We start from the raw sequence: 20,513 nt of genomic DNA on the forward strand, positions 1-20,513 counted from the left end.
CCCTTCTGCAGCTGATTTAAAATCTTTCCACTTAGATTGTATTTTTCAATCCTTTAATAATTTTTGTTCCTTATCTACGGACCCTGGGGTGGTTTTTCCTTATCTTTAGAAAGCAATGCCAAGAATGGTCAGAGGATTTGCCCTGAGGGCCAGGCATTAAGGGAATTCCTTTGCAACCGCCAGGCTGCTGCTGACTGCTGTATTTCAAGGCTCAAGTAAGTTCAACATACCCTTCCTTATTCATATTTTATTAGGAAGCCATATCAGAAAATTAATCAGTTAGGAAGCTTTAAACATTAAATGAATCATTCTTATCAAATACATCAAGACCAGAAGCCAAGTCAAATACAGCATTTCATTTCACAAATATTTTTACATATAATAGTCATGAAAAAGAAAAGAACTTCAAAACAACTCTGTACAAATGTTAGTTAATATCAAGGAACAGCCGAAGCTTAATTTTAAGATATGCAAATAAGTGAAATGAAATAAGTAATGTTTTATTAAAATATAATATCCTTGTCTTTTTCCACCATATACAGATTTTTTTCTCTTTAAATAAATATATATTACGTATTTTTAATAACAGCTTAGTTGACAACATTCATCTGGTGCTTTGGGGTCATGGAGTTTTACTTGGTAAGGAAGACAAATACCAAAAACATCAGGTCCAATTGGATACTCCTATAGCAGAAAAATTGGCTTGATTTTTAGAATGTCTCCTCTCACCTTTCCTCATGTCAGGACTTCTGAGCTTTCTGAGGAGTCGTCAGCAAACAAAAGTTCATCAGGCAGCGAGCTCCCCAAGGGCAGCGTGCTCGAATGGGACCAGGAGATCCCATTCCTTACAAGTTTCTCCCCTGGAAAAACACTATTCTTTTCAGCTGTGACTGCAGCAGAGGGGGCAGAAGTCAGATCTTCCCACTCCTCACTGCCCCCATTCAGGATGTACCGTTCTTCGTGAGGTTTGCTGTCATGAATTTCTGCTGTGACCACGCTGATGGCAGCATGGGGAGTGCAGGAGGCAATTATAGAGTCAGGGTCGATATTCAAGTCCAGCGGAGCAAGCGCAGAGCCCTCGGCCAGGCCCTCAGAGCTCTCCAGCCACTGTGTGTTGATGTAAATGACATCTGCTTGGTCTCGAACGTTCGGTAAACTTTCTAAGAGCTTTTCCAGCTGCAGCCTCAACACTGAAAAGGTGGGGCGGTCCAAGGGATCTGCTCTCCAGCAAGAGTACATTATTTCATATCTGGAAGTTAAAAAGAAGTGGATTATCTCCCAGCATAGCACCCCATCTCTTTGTGCAATCCATGCCTTTGTTTTTATAGAATCTTTATCACATTTTAATCAGCATTCATTCTACTTTTTATTAAAATTATTGAGACTTTTTTGGCGGCCTAATATTTACACAACTTTTGTAAATGTTCCATGGAAAGTGATTCTGTTTCTAGGAAAAGAGCACATATGTGACAGTTATATCTAATTTTGCAGATAAGGAGTATTTAGGTCTGTTACTTTATAGTGGCTGACAAACTATGGCCCATTGGCCAATCCCAGCCCACTATCTGCTTTGTCAATAAAGTTTTATTGGAACACAGTTATCCTTATTTGTTTACACATTGTTTATGTCTTCTTATATCACAATGGCAGAGTTCAGCAAGTACTAAAAGGCTTGCAAAGCCAAAAATATTTGCTATTTGGCACTTTATAGGAAAAGTTTGCTGACCTCTATCCTATGCCATCAAACTGGGTTGTTACCAGAACAGCTGAGTTAGCTGGGGCCCTGGGGCCCTGGGGCTAGGGCTAAGAAGGCCAGGAACAGGGGTTAGGGCAGAGGGTAGTTGTGTACTGTGTATCACTTCATCTAGTCTTCTCAATAGCCCTGTCCTTGTCACTTGTAATGAAGATGACAGTGGGCTCAGGGACATTACAGAACATGCCATGGCCACATGAGTAGCCAGGGATTGAGATTCAGATTGGACAACTCCTGCATCCAAGTGCTCCTCATGACCCCTTCCACTTTGCTTCATAGAGACAACTCACTTCTGGGTGGTTTTTTCATCCCAGTGTCTCATAGTTAAGAATTCCAATGGAGGGACATTTAATGAAGCACAGTAAGACAGATAACAATTAGGAGTCAATAGGATGAGATAAAGAGTGAGTTATATCATCAATTCATTAAAAATGTTTTTTTTCTTATAATTGATTTACCTGACATTTTAGGGCCAGGCATATTAATTGGCATACAGACAGACACACACACACACACACACACACACATATGCATATATATATATTTAAATATATGTATATAGTTTTTGAGACAGAGTCTCACTCTGTCACCCAGGCTGGAGTGCAATGGTGCATTCTTGACTCACCACAACCTCCGCCTCCCCGGTTCAAGCAATTCTCCTGTCTCAGCCTCCCAAGTAGCTGGGATTACAGGTGTGCACCACCTGTAATTAACGTGGCTAATTTTTGTATTTTTAAGCAGAGATGTGGTTTCGCCATGTTTGTCAGGCTGGTCTCAAACCCCTGACCTCATGATACGCCTGCCTCAGCCTCCCAAAGTGCTGGGATTACAGGCATGAGCCACTGTGCCCAGCTATGTATTTTGTTTTTTTTAATAAGATGAAAGATGCGCACCAGCACACCTAGGCATCATTTCATTTTGGTTCTTTTCTGTTTTGAGAAATTGATATTCATATGTCATTGGATAAAAAAAGACCCAAATTTAAATCATCTGACGCATGCAATAAGTTACTGGCATCTTATAAACAGAAATATGCAATTTCCATACTTACATTTAGTTATAGCCTACAGAACCTCTGGCTAATTCTACTAACAAGGTACTTCATATACAACATGCAGATCTCATTCATGTAGATGTATAATAATATCTTTTCATCTGTCCACATTCCAGCCTTTATAAACACTTGCACACGCATCTGGAAGGTGGAGGCTGGCAAAGTGCCATGCGTATAAAGAAACTGATCCTGAACATAGGACACCTAGACAATGGTATGGCACATTTCCCTGTCTCACAATCCTGGCTCTCATCTCAAGCCTACAGGATCTTTTTTGTTTCCCTGTCTTACCTTCTTTAGATGGTCACTTAGATTTGGCAGACAGTTTCTGTTTTTATTTTTGAGGTTTTCATGGCATAAATCAATTTGCATGACTCTGTTTTCCACAGAGCCTTGATTGTTTGCATCTGAGATGAGCTTTGAGCCATTCTGTTCTTAGGGACATAATCTCCTTTTCATTCCTTCAGCAAGAGGCTGTGGTATTTAGCTTACTTTCATTTATTTCATGTCTTAGGGGAAAATGTTTAAATAATTTATCTTTATTTCCAACTAGAATAGTAGCAATGTCATTTTGAAACTTTTTCCTCTTATATTCAATACTTTATCAAACATATAAAATATAAATATGACTTTTAAAGACATGGTGAACATGTAAACTGTCTAACCTACTCCCACAAATGGACAATTTCATAGCAGTAGATCAAGGAGATCAATAAGAAGCCCCCACCTGGTAAATAATAGGAAGGCTGTGATATTCCTGTGATATTCAGTGATTTAAATTTTATAAAATTTTATGAACAGAAAGAAAAATAAGTTTGGTAGGCTGGGCACAGTGGCTCACGCCTATAATCCCAGCACTTTGGGAGGCTGAGGCGGGTGGATCACAAGGTCAAGAGATCGAGACCATCCTGGTCAACATGGTGAAACCCCGTCTCTACTAAAAATACAAAAATTAGCTGGGCATGGTGGTGCGTGCCTGTAGTCCCAGCTACTCGGGAGGCTGAGGCAGGAGAATTGCTTGAACCCAGAAGGCGGAGGTTGCGGTGAACTGAGATCATGCCATTGCACTCCAGTCTGGGTAACCATAGTGAAACTCCGTCTCAAAAAAAAAAAAAGTTTGGTAACTGCCTTTGTAAATGGTCATTTTAATTTTTCTGTTGAGATTTTATAAAAGATGTAACCATAAAGGTTGCCAGGGGCTGTCAGGAGGAGAGAAGGGGATTAGTTTAATGGTTAGAGTGTTTCGGTTTTACAAGATAGGATGAGTCTTGGAGACAGATGGTGGTGATGATCATACAACAGTGTGAATGTACTTCACGCCATTGAGCTATGCATACTGGTTAAGAGAGCACGTTTTATGTTACATATATTTTATCACAATTAAATACAAGGCACAAGGCCAGGTGCGGTGGCTCATGCCTGTGATCCCAGCACTTTGGGAGGCTGAGGCGGGTGGATCACCTGAGGTCAGGAGTTCAACACCAGCCTGGCCATCATGGTGAAACCCTGTCTCTAAAAATAAATATATAAATAAATTAAATACGATCATATACGTTTACAAAATTTGTAAATTTATAACTTTACTCATATTTGCAAGCTCTGAGGATGGCCGAGTGCAGGGCTGCAAGTCTGCACAGGGAAATGATGCCTGTCTCCCATCAGCTGTGCTTCCACTGTGCTAGCTGGCATCTAGCCAGCTCTGCCACTCAGCCCACTGTGGCTCCCATTTGTCCCTTTTCCAGATCTTGGATACCTCAGGTGGCAGTGGAGATATCAATGGGTAGAGAAGGGTTTCTGAGATGGAGAAAGTGGGTGTAAGCTGGGGTCCTTGGGGCAGACAAGCAGCAGGCAAGAGGCAGGCTGGCTCTGTACCAGCCAACACGCCAGGTCTTGGGTGCCAGGATGAACAAGGGTGTGAGGGCAATGCTAGGCTGGTCAGGTGTGTGAAGCGGGAGGGTGATGCTGGGATGGGCATCAGGTAAGTCCCAGAGAGGAGCCCCTGAGTCCACACAACAGCAGCTTCAAGGTGGCTGATGCAGGTAGAACGTGACCAGCAAGTGCCAGCTGTGTGGCCTGATGGGCCCTAACTGTTTACTCCTCACTGCAGCCCCATGAGGAAAGAGATGTAGCCCCACTCACAGACAGGGCAGCTGAGGCCTGGAGGGGAGAGGGACTGACTGATGTCACACCAACAGTCAGTGGCAGTGCCAGTCCATTTGACACAGGTCCCCTGCTCTAATCTGTGACCTCTACCTCCATCACTAAGAAGAGTTACTGACCTTTCCCTCATGTTTACTATTTCAGCCATCATGTGAAACATTTTAGATTTGTTTCTTTGGTTTTTGTTGTTTTTATTTGAGACAGGATCTTGCTCTGTTGCCCAGGCTGGAGTGTGGTGGCATGATCATAGCTCACTGCAGCCTTGATCTCCTAGGCTCAAGTGATCCTCCCACCTCAGCCTCCTGAGTAGCTAGACGACAGGCATGCCCCACAACACCCAGCTAATGTCTTTTTGTAGAGATCGGGGTCTCGCTATGTTACCCAGGCTGATTTCAAATTCCTAGCCTTAAGCAATTCTCCTGCCTTGGCCTCCCAAAGTGGCATGAGCCACTGCACTCAGCCTGAGTTCATTTTTCAAAGGAAACATCTCAGAAATGGGAACAGAGGCCTCTTTGGGGAATGCTGTTGTTACCCAGTGTCTAGATTCGAGAGGAGACAGGGAAGAAAGCCGGGCTCACGAGGGTCCCAGGGCCACAGCACAGCTATAGATGCCTTAGCACCCCCATTGCACAGAGCACACAGGAGGCGGGGGTGGCAGGTTCATCCCTTTTCCGCCTGACTTCCCCAGCCACATGGCATGTGCTGACTCTGCTGCTTTGGCCCCTAAAATGCCTCACAGAAAACCGACTCAGCATTCCTTTGTTTTGGCTCTAAAAAACCACAATGTGACACAGCTTAGACCTTGCTAAGACCCAACAGACCCAACTTAATCACTGCAAATAGTCAACCGAGGAAAGCTAAGAATGAAACTGCAACAAAACTCTTTCCATAGTCAATAGTTTGACTGAAATGCTTCCTTATTTTCAGAAGCAGGCACTTCATAAACATGGCACTTTTTAAAACTACCATGAAACCCTAGAACTAATTTTATTAGCATTTCAGGATGTTTAAAAGGATTTAAAGTGCTTGTTTCTCTTCTTAATGTTATACATTTATGACCACAATAACAACCATCAACCACTGCCAACGAGATGAGGCTTTGATTACAACAGTTGCCTTCTTTTTGGCTCAGAAGGAACCTGGGAGGACTGCAGGCAAATGGACCCAGGCTCTCTCTCCCATGTGAGGCAGCAGGATGTGTGGCTGTGTGAGTGTGTGTATGTGTGTGTGTGTGTGTGTAGGGAGGGTGCTGCCCACATTTATCTGTGCCAGCCTGGCCATAGCACTCCATGACAGACCCAGTGCAGGCCCATGGTCCTGAAATGTTCCTGCTAAATATGGTGAAAATGCCCATTTCCAAGCCCATGACCCTTATTGTACAGGGAGGAGACTCCCCATTAGGAAGGTACAAATCACCATCACCGAGCTACCAGCAGTGCCACAAGAAATTATTTTAATAAAGTCAGCAAAGTGTTTGGGGGAGATTAATTGCCATGGCCACTCACATGGCCAGTTAGGAGGTAGAGCCTGGCCTATTGCCTCCAAGGCCTAGGTCTCTTCCCCAGACTGCCTGGCCATGAAGAAGGGGCCTTGCAGGATGGGATATGTGTGCTGTGTGTGTGTGTGTCACAGCTGGTATTTCTTTCTCCTGTCTAAACACATGATCTCTCAGGGAACATTTTGTTTTATTATATTTTAATGAACACAGGGTCTCACTATGTTGCCCAGGCTGGCCTTGAACTCCTGGGCTCAAAGAATCCTCCCTTTTTGGCCTCCCAAAGTGCTGGGATAACAGGCATGAGCCACTGCACCCAGCCCCAGGGAGCATTCTGAAACACAATTCTGGGCCCACTTTGTACCAAAAGCATCATAATTTCCAGGAACAGGGCCAAGGAATTGAATTGTTAGACTATCTGATGAGCAGCCTTATCTCAAAGTCACTGGTTTTGATTTCTGAGTTTCCTGATGAAGGGTACTACTGTGAATGGAGTATGTGAAAAGCTACATAGAAAGAGAAGGATAACTGGACCCAAAGAAGGTGAGGGAATCATTCAAGCACCTTACGCACTATAAGGCAAACTTATTTATCTGTGGATACATTGCCTAGAGGTGTGTCAGGAAATTTAGGACAGGTGCCATTGCCTTGTCTTGACAGTGCCTGCCCTTCGAGGCTGAGGCCCTTTGGATGAGTGAGGCTCAGTGGTCTCACTGGAGACACCACACACTATCTCCCACATCAGGAATGGCTCTTGACCTGGGGTGTCTGCGGGTGCCACCCTCTGCACATGCCCACCTGGCTTACAGCAGTCCCCTTCCCCTCCCACAGCTGTGTTTCCCAGGTCACTGCAGAGCCAAGTGGTTGCCCCATGCAGAGTATGCAAGGGACACAGAGAGGCCTACTCACAGTTCATCCAGGCAGTCCTCGGGTTGCTTCAGCCTGTGGCCATGGAGAAGATAGTCATACATCTCATGGTTCTGGACCCCAGGATAGGGAGTCATTCCCCGCGTAGCTATTTCCCACATGGTCACACCAAATGCCCACTGGGAACAAAGCAACAACAAGTTAGGATGCAAGCCTTTCCACCAAGCCTGAATGGACTTTTTCACTGGGAAAGGTCATTTCCTTAAACACTGATGACCGCACACAAAGCTGGCAATTATGTGTGAGACATACTACCCTCTCCCAACGCCGCAATAATGTGGGGTTGGAGTGTCGCAGTTCCCCACTTCCACAAAAGCTGTTCTGGGAAATTTGACAGAGGCAGAACCAGCCTTGTCACACATCTGCTTAATGCTCTCCTCCACTGTTGTTGTGAGGTTCCTTCTTTTCCTAACCTCGGGTCAAGGGCATGATTCTTTCATATAGCATCTAAGTTCTAAGAGCCACTGGATGAACTCATTCAATTTAATGTGACTATGAAATATCCTAGTTGTGGGCAATGACTCATCCTTTGATAGCAAGGAAAAATGGGAAGAAATTAAGGGCCTTTGCAAATCACATGTCTTCTGAATGTCAGGATGCTTCACATCTACCGTTCCACCTGAATTAAAGTATCTGGTAAGAAATAAAAGAGAGGTCTGAGCAAACTCCCGATCTTCAGTTTATCAAAGAGTAAAATGTCTTGCCACACCAGCTGAAGTCATTTCTTTCAGTGTGTCCACATCTTTGCGACGTGGGGTCCCTGAATCATAGCTGTGTACATACCACATCACTTTTACTTGTGTAGACTCGGTCTGCAAGACTTTCTATGGCGATCCATTTAACAGGCATCTTAGCAATGCGGCCTTGGCGATAGTAATCACCACTATAAATCTTCTTAGAGAGGCCGAAGTCCGCAACACAAACAGTCATGTCATCTCGCAACCTACAGAGAGCAGGTTATGCCTTCAGCAGTGTCAGAAGCAATGCCTCAAATTACTGGTCTGTATCAGATACAGGTGAAAACACTCGTGATAACTGTCCAAAAGAACGTAGAGATACTACCAGCCTGTGAGGATGCTGCTTTGGGACCAATGGCAGAGCAAGAGCAAACGCAAAAATCTTTTTTTTTTTTTTTTGAGACTTTTGAGATGAAGTCTCACTCTGTCACCCAGGCTAGAGTGCAGTGGCACGATCTTGGCTCACAGCAACCTCCACCTCCTGGGTTCAAGTGATTTCCTGCCTCAGTCTCCTGAGTAGCCAGGATTACAGATGCACACTACCATACCTGGCTATTTTTTTTTTAAAGTAGAGATGGAGTTTCATCATGTTGGCCAGGCTGGTCTCAAACTCCTGACCTCAAGTGATCTGCCCATCTTGCCCTTCCAAAGTGCTGGGATTACAGGCGTGAGCCACTACACCTGGCCTCAAGTCATGAATCTTGCATCACTCTTGTGTGTGTGGGATGTGAACCAGCAAGGGTACCTGTGCATAGTGGATAGAAAAAGCTGAAGAGGATGGAGATGCGGAACAGCAGGAGTAGAAACAGCAGCAGCTCAAAACCAGGGCCCTCTGGTGGACTGACCTAGGACCCCAGTAGCCTTCCTCCGAGAGGTCTGGAAGCAGCACTGACCCTGTGGACTAAGTAAGCCCTCTGAGAGTCTCAGGAAGAAGGGGAATTACATGCAATAAGAGCAAGATGCTGGGCTTCTTGCTAAGATGGCCAGGTGGGTGCTTAAGGAATTAATCGGGAAATTAAAGGGCTACATTGCATTTGTAGCCCAAGTTATTAAAACAGCTCCTAGACAAGAAGAAGGAGGAGGAGAAGAGGGAAGAAAAGCAAGAGAAGAAAAAGAAATAGATATAAAGTGGTCTGGGGAAGACTAACTTGTCCCTGTTTGCCTGACACTGACTTTTTACACTGAAAATCCCATGTCCTGAGAAACCCCTCAGGCCAAGCTCAGCTGCAAAGCTGGTCACCCTACCTGTTGGGAAAAGATGAAGGAAATACTAAGAGAAAAAGAGTTTTCATGATTCTCCCTTCATGGTTGAAAAATTATTTAAATAAAAACAATAACAAAACCAAAACCTCTTTAGGGTTTTCAAAAATGAGGTGAAAGAAGTAGGAGCCCTAGGGGCAGGGTTGGCTGGAGGCATGAGGCGGCAGGCCTTATGGTCACATCTCTGACCAAGAAAAGCAAATGACAAAATACATTGAAGGACCACTCCCTCTTCTTGCAATAATAAATTTAAAATCAAGACACAGTTATTGTTTTTGAAGATTTACAGCAGACAACGGCTCTGCTGAAGCAGACTGAAGGAATGGGAAGAACTTAAGTCCACATTTCTTGTATAATGAAGCCATTGTCTGCTGTGAAAAGAAAGCTTCCATGTATTCAAAGTACAAAACTTCTTCCTAAGGAAGTGTCCTGAAAACTTAGGGAAAGCCTTTATGATTTTCACTGCTGTCTTTATGATGAGGTGATGTACACAGAATTCTAGGTCCAAAGCTAGTTGATGCATGGAAAGGATCACAAGGGTCACACCTCACATTCCCACCTGAGTGAGAGAGTCAAGGTAAAACTGGAGTTATAGGGGAAAGCTTTGGAAGCCAAGCAGACTCTCAGACGCAGAGGCAGTGAAAACGCCCAAACCCTCAACTGTATTTCCATCTTCGGAGCAAGCCATACCATCCCCCTCTGACTACAGCTTCCTTCCCTATCTAAACAGGAACAGGTCATCCCCCTAACTCTGCAAAGACCAAACACCATGAGGTCCCAACCCTTCCAGGATGGCCAAGGACTCTTACATGCAGTTCCGAGCAGCTAAATCTCGATGAAGAAAATTCCTGTTGCTCAGATATTCCATTCCCAGGGCAATATCCACCATGAACTTCAATAGTGTCTGCACAGGAATATGCTGGATGATAGAGGAAACAAGAAGAAAGACTATCTTTAAAAAGGAAAACTTATAAGTGGTTTCCACTTAAGGAGAAAGGATGCTTTAATTTGTTACAGTGTAGTAATGCAATAAGGAAACAAATATTTTATTTCTGTATCACTAATACCACAAATAAGGTTTTAAAAAAGGAATTAAAAAAAACCCTTAAACTTCTTGGCAAATATATTCTTTTTTCCCCATCTTTAAAAGTATTTACAGTGAATGACATAGTTTCTTTTCACAAGGTATGAGGTCGAATGTGATTTTCCCCTGTATCCTTCAGAGTGGGACAGAACACACACATTGCACAGAGGAGGGAAAGGGACAGGTGGTCTGGCTTCAGCAGTCATGAGGCGTGTATGTGTGTGTGTGTGTGTGTGTGTGTGTGTGTCTGTGTGTGTGTGTCAGGGGTCTAATGTTTGGGAGGCAAAAAATCCACTTAGGATGAACTGCTTCAAGGCACCCCTATCTGCTACAATTTCACTTTGAAATGTTTTGAAAGATACTTGTTTCTTCTAAACAGAAATTAGGAGAGTCTTTACCTCTTATCACAGGGCCAAAGCACTGGAAGTACATATTGAGGAATTTTCATTTCCTTCCTGTAGGGACTTCCTACAAATCTCAACAGTCTAGTGTTTTCTCTAGCTTATAAAAGTCAAACAAGATTGTTGTGTTAGAAAACCAGCCACTGTTGGCATAAGTTATGAGAATGACTACTGATAAAACTTCTATATAGTACTTGTTTAGTGCTATCATGGCCCTGCAGAAAAGGATTTGCACAGTCCTTGGTAGTCATGAATGGGTCCATCCATTATGTACCCTCCCCAAGGCATTGGATTTGTCATGGTTTGCTTTCCAAACATGAGTTTTCCAATGCAATGGAAATGTCATGAAGACATTGCATTTTTAATAATTTTTATTTTCTAACCAAGAAACATGTCAATTACATACTGTATAAATAAATGAAATGTTTTAATCTTTACCTTTAAGTAACGGAGCTGTTTAAAAATCAGGCATGGAAGTTTTATGCCTCTATTCTGTATTATTTGGGTATTTGGTTTTCTGGATGCTAATTTCCAGGAAAGGATTCAGGTCCTAAGAAATAGTACATCCTACTGTCATTCATGAAGGTGTAATGAGTATCAGGTACTATTCATTTGTGCTGTGCTTTCCTAGAACATTTCTGTTATTCTTGGAGACCGTGATCAAAAGTCACTTAAAAAATAATTATGTAGCACAATTAATAAATGAGTTCAGCAAGGTTGTAGGGTACAAGATGGACATAGAAAAATCAACTGTATTTTTATATACTAGTGATGAATAATCTGAAAATGAAATTAAGAAAACCATTTGCAATCCAATTAAATACTTAGAAATAAAGTTAACAAGGAATTATAAAAATTATATTCTGAAAACTATAAAATACTGAAAGAACTTAAAGAAGATCTAAATAAATGGAAAGATATCTTGTGTTCATGGATAGGAAGGCTTAATAGTGTTATAATAGCAATATTCCCCAAATTGATCTACAGATTCAACATAAGCTCTATCAGAATACAAATGGCTTCCTTGTAGAAATTGATAAGCTGATCCTAAAAGTCATATGGAAACTCAAGGAACCAAGAATAGCCAAAACAAGCTTGAATACATACAAAGTTGGAAGACTCAAGCTTACCAACTTAAAAACTTACTACAAAGCAACTATAATTAGGACAGTATGGTACTGGGATAAAAATAAAGATCAATGGGCCAGGCGCGGTGGCTCACACCTATAATCCCAGCACTTTGGGAGGCCGAGGCGGGTGGATCACGAGGTCAGGAGATTGAGACCATCCTGGTCAATGTGGTGAAACCCCATCTCTATTAAAAATACAAAAAATTAGCTGGGCATGGTGGCGCGTGCCTGTAATCCCAGCTACTTGGGAGGCTGAGGCAGGAGAATTGCTTGAACCCAGAAGGCGGAGGTTGCGGTGAGCCATTGCACTCCAGTCTGGGTAACAACAGCGAAACTCCGTCTCAAAAAAATAAAAATTAAAATTAAAAAATAAAGATCAATGGAAGACAATTGAAAGTTTAAGAATAAACCCATGTATGATCAACTGACTTTTAAGAAGGATGTCAAGTCCACTTGAGAATAAGGGAAAAATAGTCTTTTCAACAAATGTTTCTGAGACAAGTGAATGGCTACACGAAAACAAATGAGACTGAACCTCGACCTCAAACCATATACAGAAATTAAATCAAAAGTGAAATAAAGACCTAGATGCAAAACCCCAAACTATAGAATTCTTAGAAGAAAACATAAGGGCAAATCTTTGTGACTTGGGCTTAAGCAATGGTTTCTTAGCTATGACACCACAAGCACAAGCAATCTAAGGAAAAAAAGAAAACTGGATTCTGCCAAAATTAAAAATGTTTGTGTCTCAAAGAACACCATAAAGAAAGTGAAAAGGAACCTGCAAAATGAAGAAAATATTTACAAATCACCCATCTGATAGGAACTTGTATCTAGAATATATACAGAACTCAGGCTGGGTGTGGTGGCTTTTGCCTGTAATCCCAGCACTTTGGGAGGCTGAGGCTGGTGGATCATCTGAGGTCAGGAGTGGATCATCTGAGCTCAGCCCGGCCAACATAGTAAAACCCTGTCTCTACTATAAATACAAAATTTGCCAGGCATGATGGTGCATGCCTATAATCCAAGCTACTTGGGAGGCTGAGGCAGAAGAATCACTTGAACCCGGGAGGCAGAGGTTGCAGTGAACTGAGATTGCTCCATTGCACTCCATCCTGGGTGACAGAGCAAGACTCCATCTTGAATAAACAAACAAACAAACAAATAAAAACAGAATATATACAGAACTCTTACAGACCAATAATAAAAAGATAGTCACATTAAAAATGGGTAAAGGATCAGATAGACATTTCTCTAGAGAAGACATACAAATGGCCAATAAGCACATAAAAATAAGCTCAATGTTATTAGTCATTAGAGAAATGCAAATCCAGATCATAGATACCACTTCATAGCCACTGGAATGGCTAGACTTAAAAAGTCAGATAATAAGAGGTGCTGGTGAGGACATGGAGAAATTAGAACCCTCATGTGTTGCTGGTAAGAATGTAAAATGATGTGGTTACATTAGAAAACTAGCTGGTAGTTTCTCAAAAAGTTAAACATTGAAATTACCATATGACCCAGCAATTCTAGTTAGTATATACCCAAGAAAATTTAAAGCATAAGTCAACACAAAATGTGTACCAAATATTCACAGAGCATTACTCATAAAAGCCCAAAAGTAAATAACCTGTGTCCATCAACAGATAAATAACGAAAATATTGTATATCTATGCAACAGACTGTTATTCAATCATAAGAATAAAATACTGTCACATGCTATACATGAATGAACTCTGAAAATATTATGCTAAGTAGAAGAAGCTAGTCACAAAAGATTATAAATTTATATGATTTTATTTATATTAAATGTCTAAAATAGGCAGAGAGAGAGAAGAGAGAGAGTAGTTTAGTGGTTGCTTAGGGCTGGGAAAAAGGAGGGTAAAAGGGATTAGGAGCTGACAGTTAAAGAGTATGGGGTCTGTTTTGTTTTGTTTTTAGGTGATGAAAAGTATCCTAAAATTGTTTGTGGTAATAGTTGCACAATTCTGTGATTATACTAAAAACCACTGAATTGGATAAATAGGAGAATTATATAATATTTGAATCAATAAAGCTGTCATCTTAAAAAAAAGAAAAGAAAGCACTGCTCCAGGAAAAGAGAGGAGGGAGAAAGAAAGAAGAGACAAAAGATAGGCCTCTCTTTTGTCTCTGGAGACTGGTGTGTGAGGATGTGATGGTGGAAAAGTTGCCGGTATCTTGTAACCAGGTGGAGCGCTGGCTGCAGATGAACAGAGAAAGGTGGAACACTTTCACACACTTGATGTTGAGGACAAAAATGGCCAACTCTGCAGCTGTGCTACCTCTGGGCTTTATTTCACGAGATCCCATATCTCTGCTGAAAATCATTTTGAGTTGGAGAAGTCATCCCAGTAGTTGCAGAACCTAAGCACTGACCCCAACTTATCTTTCCTGTTTTATTACCCCACCTCCTATCAGATAAGCTGATTCTAAAGTTTCAATAAAAGGGCAATGAAAGCAGAATAGTAAAATGATTCTGAAAAAATAGAACAAAGTAGGAGGAATCACATTGGATGATTTTAAGATTTATAACAAAGCTACAGTAATCAAGACAATGTGGTAGGGGAAAGGATGGGCACACGGTTTAATGAAACAGAACAGAGGACTCAGAAAGGTACAACCAACTGCTTTTAGACAAAGGTACAAAAGGAACTCAATAGATTAAGGACAATCTTTTCACAAATGCTCTTGGTCATCTATATGCAAAAAAAAAGCAAACCTTGAACTAAATCTCAAACCCTATACAAAAAATAACTCAGAATTGGTCATATACTTAAATATAAAATGTAAAGCCACACAATCTTTAGAAAATAAATAGGAGAGGCCGGGCGCGGTGGCTCATGCCTATAATCCCAGCACTTTGGGAGGCCGAGGAGGGTGGATCACGAGGTCAAGAGATCGAGACGATCCTGGTCAACATGGTGAAACCCCGTCTCTACTAAAAATACAAAAATTAGCTGGGCATAGTGGCACGCGCCTGTAGTCCCAGCTACTCAGGAGGCTGAGGCAGGAGAATTGTTTGAACCTAGGAGGCGGAGGTTGCGGTGAGCTGAGATTGTGCCATTGCACTCCAGTCTGGGTAACAACAGCAAAACTCCATCTCAAAAAAAAAGAAAAGAAATAGGAGAAACTATTTTTGCCAGGTGTTAGGCAAAGAGTTCTTAGACACGAGAGCAAAAGCATGATTTATTTAAAAAAAATGATAAATTGGGCTTTATCAAAATTTAAAATTTTCTGCTCATGTTAAGAGAATACAATGACAAGCTACAAACTTGGAAAACAATCTCTGAAAATCACACATCCAACAAAAGAATTGTATCTGGAACATATAAAGTACTCTCAAAATTTGACAATAAAAAAATCAACAACTCAATTAAAAAATGAACAAAATACTTGAACAGCAGACACTCATCAAAGAGAATATAAGGATGGCAAATAAGCACATGGCAAGATGCTCAACATCATTAGTCATTCAGGAAATGCAAGTAAAAACCATGATGAGCTATCACTCCACATCAATCAGAACAGCTATATGCAAAAACCGGAAAGGCTACCAACAATACCAAGTCCTAATAAGAGCAAGGAGCACTGCACTTCTCACATACTGCTGGTGAGAATGTAAAATGCAATGGCCTCTCTGGAAAACCGTTTTGTTTTTTTTTTTGATAGGGAGTCTTGTTGCCCAGGCTGGAGGGCAATGGCCTCAGCTCACTGCAGTCTCCACCTCCTGGGTTGAAGTGATTCTCCTGCCTCATCCTCCAGAGTAGCTGGGATTACAGGTATGCGCCCTCACACTCAGCTAATTTTTTTTTTGTATTTTTATTTTTAGTAGAGACCATATTGGTCAGGCTGGTCTCTAACTCCTGACTTAATGATCTGCCCACCTCGGCCTCCCAAAGTGCTGGGATTATAGACATGAGCCACCACACCTAGCCAACAATTTCTTACGAGGTTAAATATGCACTTACCATATGCCCCAGCATCCTACTCTTGGGCATTTACTTTAGAAAAATAAAGATTTCATCAAAAAAATCTGTACATGAATTTTATAGCAGCCTCATTTATTATTGCTAAAGCCTAGAAACAAACCATATGTGCCTAAACAGGTGAACAGATAAACTGCATAAGCATATAATGGAATACTACACAGCAATCAAGAAGGAATGAACTATTGATATACACAACTTGGTTGGACCTCAAAGAAATAATGCTGAGTGAAGGAAGCCAGTCTCAAAAGGTTATAAACTGGCTGGGCACGGTAGCTCACACCTGTAATCCCAGCACTTTGGGAGGTCGAGGCAGGTGGATCATTTAAGGTCAGGAGTTTGAGACCAGCCGGGCCAACATGGTGAAACCCGGTCTCTATTAAAAATTAAAAAAAAAATTAGCCAGGCATAGTGGCAGGTGCCTGTAGTCCCAGCTACTTGGTTGACTGAGGCAGGAGAATCGCTTGAACCTGGCAGGCGGAGGTGGCAAGGAACCGAGATTGTGCCACTGCACTCCAGCCTGGGTGACAGAGCAAGACTCTATCTCCAAAAAAAAAAAAAAGAGGTTATAAATAGTATGAATCCATTTATATGACATTCTTGAACAGACAAAACTATGTGGGGAGAAAAAAGATCAGTGTTTACCATGGGTGAGTTATGGGGGTATAAGGTGTTATTTTAAAGAAGTAGCAGGAGGGAGTTTTGTTGGATGATAGAATTGTTCTGTATCCTGATTAGGATTATGTGTACATTAATCTATATGTGTTAAAATTCAAACATGTATGTAACAAAAGGGAAAAAAGTCAATTTTACTGCATGATAATTTAAAACTACTTTTAAAAGAATATAAATTGTCTATTTCTCCTCTATAAAGATTGAAGACGGCCGGACGTGGTGGCTCATGCCTGTAATCCAAGCACTTTGGAGGCCAAGGTGGGTGGATCACCTAAGGTCGGGAGTTCAAGACCAGCCTGACCAACATGGTGAAACCCCGTCTTTATAAAATAAAAAAATAAAATTAAATTTAAAAAAAGATTTAAGAAAGACATCCAATATGAGGCGCACCATATTTACACAGGGGTCCAAAACAGGCAGGAGAGTAAAGACAGGCAATTTTGTCCCATCAAAAAGCTCTGTGCATTTTTAAATTTTTTGCTACAAAATGCACTCTTGTACAAAAACATGAAATTCCCAAATCTCTTGAACCTGGGAGGCGGAGGTTGCAGTAGTGAGCCGAGATTGCGCCACTGCACCCTAGCCTGGCAACAGAGCAAGACTTAGTCTAAAAAAAAATTTTCCATACCCCCAGGAAATTATAAGAAAAATTATACAACATACCATAAATTAAATGTGAGTAAAATCACCCATCAATGTGAAACAAAACCCATTGAAGAAGATGTGGTGCAGCTACTCACAGAGATGTGTCTGGGGCTGCCCTCCTGGGGAGGGGTGCACACAGAATGGGGCAGTCAGAAGAGCATTGAAGGCACACAGTCTGCAGCCTGAGGGCCAGTCCTGCCTCCACCATGCCCCTCTGTGCCTCAGTTTCCTCCCCTTAGATTCCACTAGTAACTACTTTTTAGGGTGGGTGTGCCATTGGTGCATTAATACATGCAAAATACAGGCTGGCCTATGCTACATGCTTGAGAAAGGTTAGTCATCCCAGGTGCAGGTGTATATGTAGTGATGTGAAGCCCATGAGAAATGTAGGCACAAAATGAACAATGAGAGGTGAATGTCTGAAATTGCCAACAATTATACTAAGGTGTTGGGAATTGTGGGTACTTTTTTATTCTTTTACAGACTTATAATGCTATCATCTTTCTTTTTGGGGGAAAGAGTGGCAGAAAATACTCAGTCCTATCTGTAATGTTTTCTGCGTTGGACTAGGCCCCTCACCTCTTTGGAGGAGTCTTGGTGATTTTATAACACTGCGATGTGGCTGCAGCTTCCTGTCTCTACAGTTAGTGCTCGCTCTGGTGAAAGACAACAAGTGCATTCTCATGGAAAAAAACAGGAGTAAGTGTGGGCATGGGGCTGGGGGGAGCTGGAAAAAACAAAGGGGTCTACTTTCCTGTCCAGGTCACTTAGACTGTCCCCAGGAAGAACAGAAAGACCCAAAGGGGGAAAAAAGGCAAAGCAAAAGTTCACTCCCCTCCATCACCCACAGGTGTTAAGATATCAGCAAAGTCAGCTGGAAGTAGAAAAGGAGTCTCCAGCATGCGCTGACCCTAAATTGAGCCTCACATTTTTGCCTATTTGTTTCAACTGCTTTCCAAAATTTTGAAGAAAGGGCTGTTCTATAGATTGACCTGTCTCTTGGGATGAGGGCTACTGTCTTTCTAAGCCAACTTCCCCCATGAAAGCCCTTAGTTGTCATTCTTGTCATCATGGTTCACCGTCACCTGCGTCTAGCAGTCATCTGTGACCTGTGGTTATTAAGTTCATAAGTTACTGGAGGTTGGGGCACTTCAGACTGAGGTTCTGCTTCTGTCTAGTTTCTCTGTGCTGGAAAAATTCAGGGCAGGGGTTGCTGCCCCTCTTAGGGGCACTGGTGAGGCAAGCATGCTGGCCTACCAATTCCCAACATGTCTTCTGATCTTCAGGCTGGATAGACTTAAGATAAAGAGAAGATGAATGGAGTGAGTGAGTTTACTCTCAGTGAACAACTAGAATGCAACTCCATGCAGCCTCCACTGGAGAACTGAAATGCATCCTAAATCCAGGGATTTTATAATGAACAAGCCAAAAAAGAGGAGACTCTAAAAACAAGAAGCTTCTCTGACAGCACACAGGGCCCAGACATCTTTTAGAAGGAATGTGGCTTTACTGACATTAAGATTCTCAATGATTGGATGTCAAGGGTGGGGGGAAAGGGAATGCACATTTCTCTACAGCAATCCCTTCTACTAAGCGGCAGACCCCACAGTATACGGGGCATCATGTTCCAATCACCATCTCTGATCTATCTGCCAACATTCTCCAGGTTACTGAAACAAAAAAAAGTCCTGGTCCTGCCACCATGAGGTTCTGCACCTGTGCATGGACACCACAGTGCCCAGTCTGGTTACCTTGCACCCATCATACCCCTTTGCCCCCACTGGGTTCTGCCTGGCCCACTGGGCACTTGAGCCCCTGTGCTCCTGGTGCTCACAGCTCCCTCACTGTGAATAACCAATTGTCTGTCTCCTGTTCTCCCCTCACCCACCACCAGCAGGTCAACTCCATGGGGCAGGAACTACATCTGTCATGTTCCCTCCACTGTTTCCAGAGCTCACTGCCCAGCTCAGAGTCAGCACTTGTTCACAGAGTGAACTAAAGAACTTAATAAGTCTTTTTATTTATTTATTTTTTCAGATGGGATCTAACTCTGTCACCCAGGCTGGAGTGCAGTGGAGCAATCTCGGCTTACTGCAACCTCCACCTTCCAATTTCAAGTGATTCTCTTGCTTCAGCCTCCTGAGTAACTGGGATTACAGGTGCCTGCCACCACACCTGGCTAATTGTTGTATTTTTTCAGTAGAGATAATGGGGTTTCACCACGTTGGTCAGGATGGTCTCAAACTGACCTCAAGTGATCTGCCCACCTCAGCCTCCCAATATGCTGGGATTACAGGTGTGAGCCACCACACTCGGCCAGGACCTAATCAACCTACTTAGGGTAAGGGTTTGTGAGTGAGTCCCATGTCATTGCTTCACGTGGAAAAGTGACCTGGCTGACCCTAGGCCACTGTCCCCCCAAGTTTGTAGATACAGAGGAGTGTGCAGAACTCTACCACACTGGTCATGCATGGGACGTTTTCCCTCTGTGTTTTGTCTGCAGAGTCAGGAGTGAGTTTTCGTGGTCCCTAAAAACTAATTTCCTTGCACTTTCATCCTGTGGACTCATCAGACCATCAAGTAAGAGCAGCAAGAATTCTTTCCCGAAGCCATCGTTGATGCGGTGAAGGAAGCAGTTGTTCCTAATTGCATTACTGCATTCAGCGATCCTGATATGATGGCAGCTAAAGGGATAAAGGTGGGGTGTGTCCAAGAATGCCAAAGTGTGGACTGAGTGGTGCAATTCCTTCCCAGGACCTGTGGTTTCTTACAGCAGTGATTAAGGGCAATGATGATCTGGAGTAACTTTTGCCATCAGAGAATGATTGTTGACAGAGACCAGCCAAACACTGTTCCCACATGTGTCCCAACCAGAACCCTGCAGGATCACTGCCTCCTCCAACAGACAGAGAAGGTGCGTGCAAGGCAGGAAGGGCATGCTGCTCAGCCAGGCATGTAGTCAGGACATGCTCACACCTCCTGCTCACAGTCCACCATCTGTCCACAAAACATGACAGGAGGATGATACTGTTTTCGTTTCAGATAAGGAGGCCCAGGAATTAAAGACACAATGTCTCCAGTGGCTATGATTCCTTAACTCTACAACCCTTGACGTCAATACTAAAAATTGACCCTGAAGAAAGGCAAGCCGTGGTCCTAAATTTCCTAGATGATCCATAACT

At 42.6% G+C, this 20,513-nt stretch overlaps 1 protein-coding gene across 4 annotated transcripts in view; it reads right to left on the reverse strand.

Moving 5' to 3' along the window:
- Nucleotides 1-232: 232 nt before the first annotated feature.
- The window catches only part of MERTK (MER proto-oncogene, tyrosine kinase), a 142,835-nt gene continuing 122,554 nt past the window's right edge, over nt 233-20,513 (reverse strand). For all 4 annotated transcript variants that reach the window (XM_035271974.3, XM_035271977.3, XM_035271975.3 and 1 more), the window contains 4 exons: nt 10,196-10,305; nt 8,173-8,332; nt 7,372-7,508; nt 233-1,249 (listed from right to left, as the gene is read on the reverse strand). In XM_035271974.3, the coding sequence (XP_035127865.3) occupies nt 736-1,249; nt 7,372-7,508; nt 8,173-8,332; nt 10,196-10,305 (921 nt within the window). In that variant the 3' untranslated portion in view covers nt 233-735. The remainder of the gene's footprint in view (nt 1,250-7,371; nt 7,509-8,172; nt 8,333-10,195; nt 10,306-20,513) is intronic.

This window comes from Callithrix jacchus, chromosome 14, assembly GCF_049354715.1.
Source record: "Callithrix jacchus isolate 240 chromosome 14, calJac240_pri, whole genome shotgun sequence".
Classification (NCBI taxonomy): Eukaryota; Metazoa; Chordata; class Mammalia; order Primates; family Cebidae; genus Callithrix; species Callithrix jacchus.